The sequence below is a fragment of the Condylura cristata genome, unplaced genomic scaffold (assembly GCF_000260355.1).
Source record: "Condylura cristata isolate star-nosed mole 26May11 unplaced genomic scaffold, ConCri1.0 scaffold00035, whole genome shotgun sequence".
Lineage (NCBI taxonomy): Eukaryota > Metazoa > Chordata > Mammalia > Eulipotyphla > Talpidae > Condylura > Condylura cristata.
Window position 1 is genome coordinate 7,096,968 of NW_004567136.1, and position 16,918 is coordinate 7,113,885.

General features: G+C 41.8%; 1 protein-coding gene across 1 annotated transcript in view; it reads right to left on the minus strand.

Annotated features, from left to right (window-relative positions):
* Positions 1-16,918, minus strand: part of ASB7 (ankyrin repeat and SOCS box containing 7) — a 36,163-nt gene that overhangs the window by 12,956 nt on the left and 6,289 nt on the right. The window contains exons 3-5 of the mRNA XM_004693089.2: positions 15,366-15,494; positions 13,057-13,318; positions 1,466-2,071 (exon numbers count right to left, since the gene is read on the minus strand). Of these exons, the coding sequence (XP_004693146.1) occupies positions 1,466-2,071; positions 13,057-13,267 (817 nt within the window). The 5' untranslated portion in view covers positions 13,268-13,318; positions 15,366-15,494. The remainder of the gene's footprint in view (positions 1-1,465; positions 2,072-13,056; positions 13,319-15,365; positions 15,495-16,918) is intronic.

Consider the following 16,918-nt stretch of genomic DNA (forward strand, 5'->3'; position numbering starts at 1 on the left):
TGTGCCTCAAAACCTCCACAAGGGCCCACTGACCCTCCCAGACAGTCTGTACCTCTCCTGGGTAGGAAGATCTCTGCTAAACAGTGCATGGGAGCCACCACGTACTTGTGGCTATTTAAATTTAAATTACTACAATTAAATAAAATTTAAAATTCCGCTCCTTGGCGGTATTAGCCACATAAGTGCTCACCAGCCACCTGGGACTAGTGGCTACCATACTGGACGTCACAGGAAGAGACCATTTCCATCATCACAGAAAGTTCTAGGGGACAGCGCAAGTTAGACGCCAAGTGTCATTTCTTTTTATGCTTTAAGCTGAATATATTTAAGGGTAGTAATTTGCTCTTTTCCTCCTTGTGAATACACAAAGTTCAAGCTACAGTCCACTGGTTTATAAAAATTTTACTCCCGACTTTAGTTCCAAGGGGCACAGTGGATTATTCACAAAACAATCAAGTAGACCCCTTACTCCACCAGTATCTGGTACACACTTCTTCCATAATGACTGAGAGTGAAAAAGCAGATGAGAGAAAGGAATTCACTGAGGAGGCAGCAGACAACAAAATCAAACGTTTTGGTTGTACACTTCCGCTTCAGATCAGATGTTAAACTCCTGAAGACGTGTCTATACGCAACTGGTGACAGGCAAGGCACCAAGGAGGGACGGCCATGTGCACACAGCTCACAGCCCAGTCAGAGGATGCACACTAGGTGCTCAGGCACTCTCAGGCTCTTTAAACAAGCCCCGCCCAAAACCACACAGACCCGAGGGAAGCCAGATGGGGGTGGGTGGGAGGGGGTGTCACTGCACCCGTGCTTCCATAAGCCTCTCTTACAGCAGTGTCTAGTATCCCTAACTTGTGATACTAGGATACCTCAGTATGTGTCACTGCTGCTCCATTCCATGTGGGTTCACGTCACAGTCAAGTTCAAGTCACAATGAAACACAAAACAACAGCTCAGCTATCAGTCACCAATGTGAGGACACCCCTATAGCCAGGGCATCTACAAATCTCCTAGTTCCTTGACCTCAAGTCCACGAGAGCCTGGAAAGGTGATGTTTGTGACTGGCAGGAGTTGCCTTGTTCTGACAGATCCTTATTTAGTTAAAAAATTCTATGGCTCTTTTCAGATGGTAATCATTCCCAAGGCTGTGCATGCTTTACTTACAATATATTAAACACATTTTTTAATATTGCAAAAAAAATGTAAACCCTGCTCTCTGTCCTCCATTTTCTCTCTCAGCCCGTCTACCCTTCATACTTTGTTATAATACAACTGAAAAGCTATGCAATCTTGTGGCAGAGTTTCCTTTTTTATTTCAAATGAATGAGCTACTACTTACCCAGCAGGGCTAAAAGGAATCATTAATGTTTAGTCATTTTAAGTTGTCAAAACACCTTAAGCTCCTTAGGAGATGCACATTGTTTTAAAATGCAGTAATAATAATAATTATATTACATACTTGTGACTTCTTGCAAGAAATCCAAACACGGTCGACTACTTCCAGAAATACTTATTGAAACAGCCAGTGGAGTCTGTCCTTCATAGTTCCTTGTGTTCGTGTCTGCTCCATAATTATATAACATCCGTGCACAGAGCACATCATCCCTAAGGGCAGACAGATGCAAAGGCGTCTGTCCATCTTCTAAGCGACCCAAGTTTGTGTCTGCTCCTCTCTGAAGGAACATTCGGCAATAAGAGTGATTGCTTTTGATCACGGCATAGCGCAACAGGAAACCATTCTGAATGTCAATGTTGGCATTGTGGTCCAGGAGAATTTTCACACAGCTTGACCTCTCGCGGATAATGGCGAGCTGGAGCGGGGTTGTACCTTTATCACTGAGTGGGTCGACCTCAGCCTTGAACTCCAGGAGGAGGCGGACAAAGGAGTCCCTACCGTAGTGAGCTGCCACGTGGAGGGGTGTCCAGCCATCGTTGCTCTTTGCATTGATAATGTCGCTCCTGTACTCAGATTCTAACATGAGACGTGCAATCCGGGCCCGACCATGCATGGCTGCGTAGTGAAGAGCAGTGAAGCCTCCGATTAAGTCCTTCACTGTGGGATCAGCTAGAGTTAAAGCCAAAAGGAAAACGTTAGCAGACGCTAAGACAACACAGTAAACTGTAGCACCGCTATTCTAGCCACTTCTCATTCAAAGTGTAAGATGATTTTGTGTTAGAATAAAAATCAAGGACTTCTCTCCTCAGTTTAATTGAAGACTAGCTTTCATAGAAAATAAATCTGAGTAGAAAGTTATCAAACCTGCATTAGCAGAATGAGAATAACTTACAAAGCATATAAAAGAGAGTACAGAGAAACAGTTCAGGTAGATATTGTCCTCTTTGTTAACTGAACCGACTGCTTTTGGCTCCTCAATCCCCCTATCTCCCTATTGTTTCAAATTTCTCCTCTATTTTGAACCTTTGGCTTTATTTTCTCTTGTGTTGCTTCTTGGTCTTAAAGGGAAGCATGTGTAGCAACATCTGCTGTTCTAAGTTATAGATGCATTGTGGTCTGGCAGACTGTGTCGCTTTAGGGTATATTAGGTACCAAAAAAAAAAAAAACAGGTTTTCTGTGGTCTGCAAAACTTCCAAAGCATGTTATATGTTATGTGATATTGATATATCATGTTTTCTTAAGATAAAAGTCTATTCTGAATTCCTAGTCTTATAAAGACTTTGGGGTTTGCAAGAACTAAGTAGTACATAGTGAGAAAAACTGAGAAAGCCTCAGCACTGATAAATCTTATTTTTAAAAACGGTTCTACAATCTCTTCCTAAGCTGATTCCTGAAACAAAAGAAATAAACTATGTGACTCCTAACGTGATAGGCCTTTGTCACCGGCCCCAGATATTTCTGGAAGCCAAGGTTAGGGCTATGTAACTCTCTTCCCACTGGCATCCTGAGCTATAGCCAGACTAGGGGCTCCCCTATATTACGTGTTATTCCCTCAAAGTTGACAATTTCATGTAAAGATAAAGACAAAATGGTCAGCCCAAACTACCCCGGACTAAAATGTTTTCTTTTTACAAAAGTTACCCTTAAATTTTGACTTATTTATGAAAGAGAAAATTTCGTGAGTGTTTTCCAGACCGTCCTGTGATAAAGCTGTGTGATTAAATATTTGTGTATCATTTAATAAAATGTTTTAAGACATGTTATGACAGTTGATATTTTAGAAAAACGTGAGGTAGAAAACTATATAAACTATTGTTAACACTTTGGGAAGAATGAAAATTTCAATTAAGTAAGGGTTCCAACAGAATTCATAAAAAGTTACTTTTCTTAAGGTAACATCAGTTCAATTGCCAAAAAACATTTCACATAAACTGACAGTACATAAATGTAACATTCTTTTTAACTATTTAAGGAAAGTAAGAATATCACATATATCACATCTGCCTTGGTCTTAACTAAAAGGAAATGTGCAGAACCTATTTATTACGTGACTTTAAAAAAATGAAGGTAAGAACATTTTAACAAAGCATTTTGCTGCCATCTACTGGCAGTGTTTCCATTTGACAGTTGATGCCAGCATTCAAGTCATTCCCACCTGTTGGGGATATGTCTAAAAACAGGCTTCAAATGGAAAGGTCCCCTTTTATTCCAATAACTTAGTATATCTTGCCCAAATGGTGGGCAACCAAATGCCTTCAGACTTTGTCTCTCAATCTGGTGTCGAATTTTAAAAATATTTTCTTTTCATTTTCCCCACCTTTCATCCACCAGGGGTATTTAAAGGTGCCAGCCAATATTCTTATATGCACCCTATACTCACTCATTTGTCAGTAAAATTAAGATTATATTACATGAAATTGCATTTGAAAGTTTGGTTTTCCACTTTAGGTCTTTTTGAGATTCTACTTACATTTTGGTGTAAAGGGAGCTAGAAAAACAAAGATTAACAAATACAGCAATGATCTGCTTAGTCTCAGTAAAAACCACCAGAATGCACTGAGGACAAACTGGAAAAGCAGCACAGAAGCTAGAACTGTTGGTGACAACACATAATGTTGGTATGCTTTCTGTCCCAAGAAATCAATAAATAAACAGGAGATAAAAGATAAATGAAGATACAAACGAAACCTAATTTAAGAATTATTATTAGCCAATGCAGTAAGACAAGAAAAACTATTTCATTTGTAACAGCAACAGAAACTATAAAACATCTAGACCAAATCCAGTAAGAATTATGAGAGGCTCATGTAAAGAAATTCTTTTCTCAACTCAACTGAACTTGTTTCATTTGTGTCTGCTCAAATACCCCTTTACCAGACCAACTTTTCCTATATACCTCATCTAACTACTGGCAGCTTTGCCAACTTCATTTCTTTATTCCCTTAGCAGGCTTCTTCATTGTTTCAGGTAAAACCCACTTTGAAATTGGTAATATCAAAAACCCGCTTAAATCTGTTGAAAATGACTGTATTTATGAAGCAAACAAACCCCATTTTTCTAACAGCTCGGTTGTAGTACAAAAAAAAAAAATCACCAATTTTAAGTGTACAGATTGTTAAACCAATGCCACAAGTAAAATATTTTGTCATCTTATAACTACTGGTCCCAATTCTGGGACCCTAGCAACCAATAAAGTTTTACCTTCTAGAATTTCATATAAACAGAATTGTCTGGAGGCTTTTATCTGGATTGTTTCACTTAGCATGATACTTTTGAAATGTACCCATGCTGCTGCCACAGCAAAAGTTCATTCTTTTGTATTGCTGAACAGTATTCCATAATATGGATAAACAACTATTTCTTTACTTGCAGGGTAATTTCTAGTTTGAGAGTATTAGAAATAGGACTGTGAACATTCAAGTACAAATCTGTATGTGGGTATCTCATTTCATTTGGGTAAATACCTAAAGGGGAATAAAGGCAATCGTACATTTAACTTCCTAGGAATGTGCTACATTATTTTTCTAAGTGGCTATACAATATTACATTCCCACCATCAACATATGGGCTCTTTTTGTTTTACATCTTCACTAATAGTTGACATCATTAGCAATTTTAATGTTACCTATTACAGAAAGTGTAAAGTAGTAACATAATGGGGTTTTAATTTACATATCCCTGATGACTAGCGATATTGGTCTTATTCATATACTTTCTTTTGTGAATTGTCTGTTGAAATCATTTACTCATTTTTATTGTGCTGCTTTTCTCATTATTCAGTTTACAACTACTATATATAGATAGACACAAGCACTCTGACAGATTCAGTTTTGTAAATGCTTTCTCGTGACTTTTCATTTTTTTATACAATACCCTTTGAAAAGCAAAAGTCTAATTTTGATAAAGCCAACTGTCATTTTTATAATAATTTGTGCTTTTTATGACCTGTTTAAGAATTCTTTGCCCAATACAATGTCACTCAGATTTTTCTGTTTTCTTCTAGAAATTTTGTACTTTTAACTCCATCACTCATTGATTTCTGGGTAAAGTCAGAGCATTATTTTCCACATAGATGTTTAATTGTTCTAGCACCATTTGCTGAAAAGGTCTCTTTTCCCAAATGGCTTATCCAGTTGCTTTTCCTAAAAGCCAATTTAATAGACCACATAAGAGGAGATCTATTTCTCAGCTCTGTACTGCTACACCCATACCAAATTATCTTGGTTACTGTAGCTTTAGAGTAAATTTTGATAACAGGTAGCGCACATCCTCAAACCTTCTTAAAAATTCTTTGGTCAATAAATTTTAGAATTGACTTGTCAATTTCTTCAAACAAACCTGCTAGAATTTTGGTAGTACCTCCACCAATTCTAAAACTAGGACCTCTCCAAACTAACCTAAATTTTTAGTTTTCCAAACCATGAGCATGTAATATGTATTTATTTAGGTCTTGTTAATCTACCTCAGCAATGTTTCATAGCTTTCAGTTTACAGATCTTATAACGCTTTCATTAAATTTATTACTAAATATTTTCAGTTTTATTGCTATCATAATGAACTTTTTTTTTTAAAGATTTATTTATTTATTCATACAGAACTGGGGTACAGGCCAGAGATGCAAAGGGTGAGAGGATTCACCAAAGACAGAGTGGGGAGCAGAACAGGCAGATCGACAAAGTACACTGCTGAGGAGAGCAGCGGGTGGGCCAGGAGAGGTCTGCCACGCCATGTGGATCTCCTCCGGGGCAGGCGGGAATCGAACTCATGCGAAAGTGGTTGAAGCTTAGTGCAGTGCTTTAACCCGCTGCACCACAAGGGATGGCCCGTAATGAATTCTTTTTTAAACTTCATTTTCCAGATGTTAATTGGTGGTACAGAAAAAATAAAATTGGTCTTTATATACTGACAATTCTCTGCAAGTAAAGGCAATTTCCTTTATTTTATTTATTTCTTTCCTATGTGAAAAATAATGCTCAGCTATTTCTTTCACTCTCACTTTCTATTCAATGTTTCAACAATTCCCTTTGGTCCTACTTTCAAAATGTACGCAGTCTGCCCCATGCACGGCACATTTGCTGTCATTATCTAGACAGTGCCATAGCTCCTCTCGCCTGGGCAAATCCAAAGCCTGCGCACCAGCCTGAGGGTCTCCTGAGGGTCTTACCTGTCACCTTCAGAGAAACCAGGTGAACCTTTAGGTAAGCACATACTATTCTTCACCTGAGAAGCTTTCAGTGACTTCCTGTTCTCATTCAGGGCAAAGTGCAAAGTCAGTTCTGAGCCCACAAGGATCTACAGAGCTTGTCAGCTGTCTATCTTTATAACCATCCTTGCCCTCTCTCCAACATTCTGCTCCAGTCACCATTGTTGAAATGCTGAGTAATGTTTCCATCTGAGAGTTTTTGCAGCTACTTTTTAACACTTTTCTCTCAGTCACATGGTTTTGTCTTCATTTCCTTTAAGCCTCAAGTGTTTAAATATTAGAGGGCTTCCTTGAATACCTCATTTAAGACCAACTTCTGAACCTCTTTATCCCTTCTCTGCTTCATTTTCTTCACAGTGCTGATCACCACTCAACATCTGTTTCCCCTATTTAGAAACACCTGAGATCACAAACTATATATAACCAGTGAACTTTCTACAAGAGAAACCCTTCTCTCCTATTCCTCTCTGTTATATAGCTCCCCGATGCCCTGGGAGAACTTACTGGAGCTGCTACCGTCCTGTGGCACTTTTCAGGGTTCTAAGTCAAACACGCTCCTTTCCTGACTTTAGCCTTTCACATGGAGCATCCCATGGCAATGACCCCACACCTTCATCCTTTCCGCACGCCTTCCCTGCCTCACCATGCAAAACAGCAGTTCCAGCCTACTTTCTCTCTACTGCTCCCCAACCTCACTTCAGCAACAGTGGGGACCTGGCCACGCATGGCACTTAGCCGACTCGGTCAGAACCGCCTTGTTTTCCTACAGAATCAACGTGAGGAGAAGTGTTTGAATCCTAGTGCCACTATTTATGAGGTGAATGGCCTTGGGAGCACTACTTACCATAGTGTGGCTCAGTTTTCTCAGCAGGAAAAATACTACCTACTCTCAGAGAATTGTGGTGAGGGCCTGGGCTTATATGAAATAAAATGCTCAATAAATGTCTGCTACAAATCTGTCCCGCCCCGACTATGAAGGGCCAGAGGATAGCACAACAGCTGCTCCCTTCTGGTCAGAGTTGGCTCGATAAATTCGGTGCTCGATAAATATTTGAATAAACCTGGGCGATTTACAGAGGACCAGCCCGCCACCTTGTCTGCATGATTGCCCCCCTCTGCTGCACAGAGAGGGGGGAACGCAGGGGGAGAGGGTAGGGAGGGAGAAGCTTATTGCCAATGGGTTATTTGGCTCACATCTCCGTGTTTTTACTTTGACTTCATTTCACCTACAGTCCATCACTGAGTAACCATATTCAGACACCCTTCTAATCCAGTAAAGAGGGCTCGTTTTCAGCCAGTACTTTTTAACAGAAGAAAAGATGGGTCTTCTTTCCTCTAAGGCAGCTGGGGAACATTCATCTTAGATAACAGGGGTTTGTCTCCTCTCTCTCATTGGAAATAAAACAGATCTGGGTTGTCCCCTCTCAGGTGAATGAGATTTAGACAATAAACAGAATAAATACTATAAAAATGAATGTGTTATACTTGTGATAGTTGCTGCAATAAAAAGAAGGAACAGGAATCGGAGCCAGTCTGAATGGTAAGCCACTTCCCTGAGAAAATGCTGAGAGGGTGAGGGGAGCAGGCTGAGCAAGCACTGTGAGGTGAGCAGGAAAGTGCCCAGGCAGGTCCAGGGCGGAAGCCTCAGCCCTCAGCCCATCTGAACACGTGGTTGGGGGCTGCAGCTCAAAGAGGAGCCAGACACTGCAGGGCCATGAAGGACTTTGCATATTGTCCAAAGAGAAATGGGAAACTGAAGGAGTTTTAAAAAGAAACCTACGGAGCGCTCCATGTCCACATCCATGAATTCACCCACCGGCAATGCTCACTGGGTCAGCTCCAGAACGGCTGCTCTGTGCACGCTTTTCGTTTCTGTCGTTATTCTCCAAGCCACACATGTGGCTGCTTCATCGCGCACACACTGCACGCAGCGGTGCAGGAGCTGTGCAGAAGTCACAGACAGCACTTTATGCCGCTGTACATCAGGGACTCGCATGTGCACAGATTTAGGTGGTGTTGGGGGTCCTGGTCCAACCTCTCCTTGGAAACCCAAGGTTGATGTATTTTAATTTTTGCTTTTAACAGATCGTATTCTTTGGGGACTGGCTGAGCAGAGTTAAGGCTGGATGCAGGGATGAAAGAGACCTTCACGACAGTCCTGGTGAGGAGGAAGCGTCCCTGCTCAGGGAGGGGCGGTGTCTCCAATAAGAAGGAAAATGACCTGAAGCAATTTCGGAGGAAGAGTCAGACAAATGCAGCACTTAGCAGTATTCGAGATGAAGAGGAAGGTGTGGGGTGGTTTCTACGTCTCTGGCATAGCAGGAACCGGTGCTGACCACTTATTGTGAAGTAATACGGTTGGAGCAACAGTCCACGCTGCACAGACCCGTCAGCCACAAGTGTGGTGGCCGGGCCGCCGGTCTAGAGGTTAACGCCAGCCCTAGACCCACACCGAACCCAGGAAGCGTCACACGGGACCAAGGGTGACTGAGCGGAGGTGGCCTCCCCTCCTGATTCATATTTCCAAATGGGCATATAATGTGATAAAAAAAAAACCCCAAAAAACCTAAATCTGACAGAGGTGCCAGACATAAACAAATGAGGGACTTCTTTGACAGTGCTGATTCTGTTCTACAGTTTAACACAGACAGTGAAGACCAGCACATCCTCAAGGAACAGAAGAGGAGATGGGACCCCCAAAAGCAAGGCTTATTACGGAGCAATAGCTATCATAGCGAGTGTAGCTATGACCCGGGGAACAATAGATCATAAACGAGGGGAGCCACACATATGTGTAAATGTCCCTGAGCAGGCAGGAAAGAGGGTGAAGGAAGAAAGGACACTGTTGGATATGTGTATGGAGGAAAAATATGACACTGTACCTGAACATCTCCCATATTCTACACCAAAACCAAGTCTGGGCAGATTAAAGGCCTGAATGCCACACATTCTCAAGAGAAAGTATATGTCTATACTTCATAGATACCAAGAACGCAGACCATCATACAAAAGAAAAATAAAATTAATCTATATTAAGGTGTAGATCTCTGCCAAGAACATACACCCCACTGAGAATGTAAAAAGGCCACCAACTGGGAGAAGAGTGAGGAATCATACAACTAACAAGCAGAACCCCTCGAGTCACCAAGAAAGGACAGGCAGCCAGTGGTCAGTGCTGTTACTCACAGGAGCGCGTGTGAGTGGTGGCTGGGACCGGGCTAGAGAGGAGGTAAATCACATGGGCAGAGCAGTGTGATGCTCTTGGGTGACGCGGTTCTGGCCAAGCCTGGAGAATGGCACCTTCCCTGGGTGATGCCATCACAACTTCACCGGAAGACAACTGGCGATCGATACCCATTAAAACCAACTGAGGGATTTGACTTGGCAACTGCACTTTTGGGAATTATCCAAGGGATGCACCTTATATAGGGAGAAAGATCAGGAGAAGCCCTTCTCCCTAGTACGCTTTCCAGCAGCAGAAAATGGAAATGTCCGACAATAAGGGGTAAGGTGTGGGTAAATTACATCTAAACAGTCAATCTGAAACAGTCATAGAGTGACAAGGAACTATCACCAAGCTGAATTGTTACAAGAGAAAGAATCAAGATGCAGAAATCTGTTCTGAAGGTAGATGATGGAAAAATGTGAAGATCTCCACTCACAGTGAGCCACAAAGGAAACGGTAAAGGTGACTGAGGATGGGCTGGGGAAGAGTAGATGTTTCCCCCTCACTGAACAGTCCAGAACTCTGCCATTTTGGTTTTAACCCCTCTCCCCACCACACACACCTTCTCAACAAATAAAATCTGCTGAAAACATTTCAGCCATTTCTTTCAAATAGCAATGTATGGTTAAACGAATGATTGTATATTCATACTAATAAAATGCTATATTTAGTAGCAGGAGAGAACAGAGTAAATCTAAATGTATTAATATGAAACAGGTACATGGTTTCTTTCTGGGGTTCTGTAAGTTCCATAAAATTGCTTGTGGTGATGGATGCCCAAACAGATGAAAATACAAAAAGCCACTGAAATGCTTTAATGGGTGGATTGAATGGCGTGTGAATTCGAACTCAATAACACCTCTTAAAATATACACATACACTTGATACATAGACACCTCTGTGCATCTGGAGTGGACACATAAAATATACAGCCACACTTGCCCACACGGAGCATCTACATATACAGCTATGTGTCACTTAGCAACGGGAGCATGTTCTGACAAACACATCACCAGGCAGTGTCACCGCATGGCCACCCAGCCTGTGATGACGCCGACTCAGGAGGCAGAGGCCACCTCACGCCCATGCTGCACGGCGCAGCCCTTTGGGCTCGTCGCAGGCTAATGCGGCCTCTCACTGACCAGACGTACAGCACGCATACAGAGAGGGCGCCGGGGTACAAGGGCGAGGGGGGTGTGGCCGCAGGTCAGACCTACCCCCCACTGCTTCCTGAGGTTTCTCTGACACACAGCGCGCCAGTCACTGACACACCGCCTACGGCGGCTTTACGGCCACAACCGCAGGTCTGCACGGCTCCGACAGAGCCGTCAGCTCAGGAGGCCTAAATACATACTCCCTGGCCTTTTACAGAAAGTTTGCCAACCCCTGTTATTAAAAAGAACTTTATGTAGTTGAGCAAAAAATCAACAGCGGCACAAAAATCCTACCTGCTACCACTCATGTTCTAAAACCACACAGACTTTCTACGAGCACATGCAATAGTATGATATGCAGCAAGATCTAGAAAGGTAAGAACCAATCCAAACTCACACCACGGTGACTTCTGGGCAGAGGCGGGCAGATAAGGACTGGGAGCGGGCCAAAGAGGACTTTGGCTTTGTAGTTTACCTGAAAATATTAATATATTTCCTGAATAGCTGAGCTTTTTATCATTATTATTATTACTATTACTTAAGTGAGGCTGGCAGAAGTAGAGAGTGGCAGGACTGGGGGAAAAGAAAATGTCAACTGCTCTTCATTTTACTACACACATCTTTGAATGTTCTGACCTTACACGCACCTTTTAGTTTTACGCTTCCCCTTCATTCACTTCAGAGATGGGGTTTTCAAGTGTGAGGGGTGAACGAAGGAGCAAAAGAGGCAGGAAAGGCCAAGAGGACAGACACAAAGGCGGCACAGACCCAGCGAGCTGCGGCCCACAAGAGGCAACGACTTCAAAACCCCCAGGCCCCTGAAGGTGTGTGGGCTCCCAGGCTCAGCGGCGCCAACTCTTCCCCCGCTTCTAAGTCCGCACGGCTGCGCTCTGGCTGTCCTAACGTTTTCTGTCCTTTCTAGTCTTGTTTATAACCAAGTTCACCTTAAAATGAAACTAAGTGGGTGTCAACAAGCAAGCCAGGGCCGTGAGTGGCATACGTGTCACTCGAGTGCCAAACTGCTCTACAGCATCATTTAGGTAATGCAGGTATGAACGGTAAAGCGCAGGTATGCCCACTTTTCAAGTTCCCATTAGGCCACTTTGTTTTTACGGAAGACCCACATGAGTACCTGATCCAACTGCAAGATATCTGAAGAGGATTTTGCTGACTTAAAGGCAGAAGCATTTAGCATTCAGCCTCTGCTTTGCAGAAGCCTCACCCCAAGCAGTAGCTGCCTCCCTAGAAACTACTTCCCACAGCCTGTGCATCTATCAGTCCAGCTTTTACTATGTGTTAGAGGGAATGATTTGTCTTCTATTTTTTGGATCAGGGAAGGTTCAAAATTTTTTCTATACAAACCAATGGTAAGTGCCTCTTTGCTTTCTGCCATTTTGGTTTATGAAACATTTCAGAGGAATCAACATTCTGCTTTTGGATAGTGGGGGAAACCTGTAGAGCGTCTTAGGAAAATTAAATAGACAAAAATTCAACAAAAGAAGAAATTAAATTTGGTCAAGCCAATGAATAGTTTTTCAGCGTGGGAAGAGAGAGTCTTTCAAAGCAAAACTGTGGAATGTGAAGTGCAGCTCCCACCTGCATAGACTTATATACAATTGGGCCTCAGATAACCCGCCTTCTCGCAGGAGACCCAGAAGCAGAGTGCAATTCTGGAAAAGACAAGCGTTCTCAAATAGTAACAAAAGCAAGCATCCAAAAAAGTTTTTAAAGAGGTAAAAAGTGAAATGACAGGAAGGCATCTGGCCATGGTATTTGTAAGGACTATGCCAGGTTTGCCTGTATGAGCAAAGAGCAACCGCGGACATTTGTTCTATTTAATTCTTGGGGCCACAGTCATTTCTGCACAGAAACTACAGTTGGGGAGGAGAGAAGCTCGTCTGAAGCAACCCAGCTTTAAATAAACCTCAATAAAACTGTAATAATCTCACAAAGGAGAAAATAAGAAGCTGCATTAAAAATTACAATCACAGGCCTCCAAACATTTTAAATGAAGTATCATTGCTTTTTAAGGTTTTCCTTGGGAAAAAGCTTTGCTTCCAATTCACTCACCTCCATGTTCTAGAAACACTCGAACACATCTCTCCTTTCCTCTTGCTGCAGAGAAATGAAGCAGGGTCCAGCCATTAGCATCCCGGCCATTTGGAGAATAGCCTTGTTCTAACATCTTCCGTACGGTGTGAACATCCCCGGCAGCCACTGCAGCCTGAATCTGCAATTCTTCCTGAAGTTCAGGGTTCCTTCGACAGTGGTGGTGTAACATCCTCGCGGAGTCCACTTTTTACAAAGGATTCATTAGGTCACAGGGATCAGCCTTCAAGGGTGGCAGAACACATGGAACTTAGAATGCTTGGCTCCTAACAGCACTGTTCATTTCATGTGACAGTATTTGCGGACACAGATCATGCAAACCTTAGTGATAACAGTTCATTCTACTATAGCTAGTACGTATCAGCAAGCAACCAACAACGACCGAAATGTCAGATGATGATTCCCATAAGGAAGCCAAGCATCAACTGCTCAACTGCTGACCGAGGAAATCTCTTCTGCAGGCGTTTGAGAACTCAAACATCCTATGAACAGAACAGCATTGTTTAGGTAACATGGAAGGTGATAACGGGCAGCTAGAAGATGGGATTCAACAGAGAAGTCAGGTGAGTACTTGTCTTATTCTGATGCAACTAAAGGAAACTTAAGTTATAACCCACTCAAGGATTCTATCACAGATCAGGGAGAAAATATGAAATGTTAAATGGACAATATGCAGACAAGTGAGACTGAGAGTCTTAATAATGAGAATTTGTTTAAAAAAAAAAAAAGCTGCAGACGGGTGCCCAAAGTATTTCAACATTTTTTATTTTTAGCTCTAAAAGAGTGGTGGGGGGGGGGAGGGTTATGAGCAGAGTTAAGTAAATTAGAATGAGATGTTTGAATTATATTTACTTTCTTTTTGTGTATATGCCTGTTCCTCTCTATCTACCCCACTTTGTATCGATGTGATTTACTACTCCCAAAGATCTTTAACACATTTCTAACTAGTTTACCAGATATTTTACTCCATGAGTACGTAAAGTAACACGATCACACAAATTACTGAAAAACCAAAAGAACCTGAGCAATCTGCTGGTTAACCAATTGTAAAAATTATTTCTAAGGAAAAGCATAAGGCGTTCCCACACTCTAGGAAGGTTTCAAAAAAGATGTACTCAATATAAAACGAGATCTACCTTCATACAAATGAAGTCCTAATTAAACTGGTGAAAAGTTACATACTGTCTGTAAGTCCACAGAAATATTTTAGAGAATTTTTAAGCTTTTAAAGACATACAGAAACTTAAATGAACACGCTTCTATTAAGTCATTTCATCTGGTTAATTTTAAAGGATAGCTAAGACTCACCTCTTAATTAGTATGTACATTTCTAAAAATAAAAACATTATGTGATAAAGTCCTTTAAAAGTAGTTTGGTCTCAGATGTAGGTTAGACATCTTGGGATAATCTTGTTACCAATAAAAATTTATGTTGTAAAACTTTTCATTATATATTGTAAAAAGGTAAACTGAATCCTAGCTTAGGGTCAAATCATCACATCTTATGAGTATAATCAAATACCTAATGTTGTTTTATATATAGAAATGGTCACTACAAACTCATTAAGTATAGCACTACTCCATAATGCAATTTAAAATTATTAGACTACTATCCAGGACCATTTCCAGAGAAAATTGGGACATATTTCCTGGCAATTTGTTTTCCCAATAAACATGATGTTCACGTAATTCCTTTTTTACAAATTAAGTCCCTTGTCTTAAAAAAAAAATTAAAGAATCTTTTAGGAATAGACTTATTTTTAAGAGAAGACAATGAAAAGGCATTAGAAGGAATTCATAAAAGTCACAATACTCAAAATGATCATCTGTAACAGATTTTGTAACAGATGATTACCTTAAGTGAAGCTTATAATTCAAGAAAAAGTTTCAAACAATAGTAAAGCAACAAACCTGGATTTTCTGGCGAGGCTCAGTTCACATTAGCTGGTCTTAAGAAAAGAGGTTGGCCCTCCCTGGTGGCACAGCGGGTTAAAGCACAGCACTAAGAAGCTAAAGCCACCTCAGCATGAGTTCGATCCCTGCCTGCCCCAGAGGAGATCCACATGGTGCGGCAGACCTCTCCTGACCCGCCCGCTGCTCCCCTCAGCAGTGTACTTCGTCGATCTGCCTGTTCTGCTCCCCACTCGGTCTCAGGTGAATCCTCTCACCCTCCGCATCTCTGGCCTGTACCCCAGTTCTGTATGAGTAAATAAATCTTTAAAAAGAGCTTGGTGGGTTTTCCCCAAAATAGTACAGATGGACTCACTCACCTTCTGGAAAGATGCTCCTCGTCCTGACAGGTGGATTGCCTAATAACCATTGTGCACATACAGCATCATGGGGAGGAGGCTTGATGGGTGTTCAGGGTGTTCTCTTCAGCACATAAGAGCTTTCTTCACCTAAAGACAAACATCACAGGAAAATTCTTAAAAATAATAGAGTCAAAGCAGCCGTCAGAGTCTACCTTTGGATGAGTTCAATTTTTTGCGCCCAACGACAAACCTCCGGCCAATTCTTAGTGAAAATCATCTTGCTACTACATTATTCTCCAAGGTGGTCTAGAATATGACTTATTTTTATTACTAAAATGGGAGAGTTTTTGAAAAAGAATAAAGTAAACAGTAAACCACATATTCAGAATTTGAATACAAGCACAGATTCTTCTTTTTCCTCCCTTCAGAACTGAAATGAAGCAAGTATTTTCAGACTTGCTTCATTTCAATTACTCTTTGACGGACACTATTCGCTGTTTGCACTTTCTAAACAGGACTAAAATGAGACTGTGTTTGCATTCAATCCAGGAGGTGGCCAGAGTCCATACAGAAAATAGGACACCTAGTAGGAGATTGTCCTCAGGAGCTGGTTCAAAAGTCCTATGCTCAAATCTTCACGTTCATCATTTTGAGAGCATTATTCCTTTAAGTATATACGAAACTATGAACAACAGGTCTGCTGGCTTCCCCAAATGAATACTGAAAATGAAATTCTCTCTACAACTAGAAGAAAAAGATGTCTGTGTCAGTTAAATCTGATGTCTGTGAATGCCTTCCAAGTGAAGACCAGATGCAAAGTGAGTTTCACATGAGAAGGAGGATAGAGTCCCTCCAGGAATGACTGGGAGCGCTGTGCCCCATCCCTGGCTTAGCCCTCCTTTGTCCAAACCCAACCTTGAGGGTCCTGGGCAACCATGTGCTGTGGGGAACAGAACCATGCGTGCTGTTGGCTGCATACTGGAAACTTCGCACACCCCCAAATGAGTACAGTCCATGCGGCCCCTTCTCTAGTTTCATGCCTAGTTGTTCCTCTGCTGCACTTTGTGAAGAAGGCCAAACACTTTGCCAGCATGGACTTGGAATAATAGTATTTGACTTAAAAATCTACCCACTACCTCCTAATAAACGTGATTTAGTTCCTACAAGACAAGCTATAAAAAATTCAGAGCTATGCTGATGGGAATGGCTGGTTCTCAGACTGGGGCTGAAAATGCCCAAGGTGAGCCTGAAGCATCGGTGCCACAAAGGAAGGAAATGCTGGAAGAAACATGCAAATGGATGAGTATCAGAGGGACACAGGAGCCAACGGAAAGAGTCCTCAAGAGCCAAGATGGAACCATTTGAACAACAAAATAATTAAAGGGCAACTGGCTAGGAAACCAGAGTAACTGAAAGTTCATATTTATATAAAGAACTGACTAAGTGAAGAGAGAAGAAAAAGTGAATTCGCACAGTACTGCAGCTAATTTCTGAACTACCTGCAGAACTGCACGTATTACAGGGAGGTGGAACTTAACTCCCCGCCCCTGTGTGTGGACCATGCATGGTGA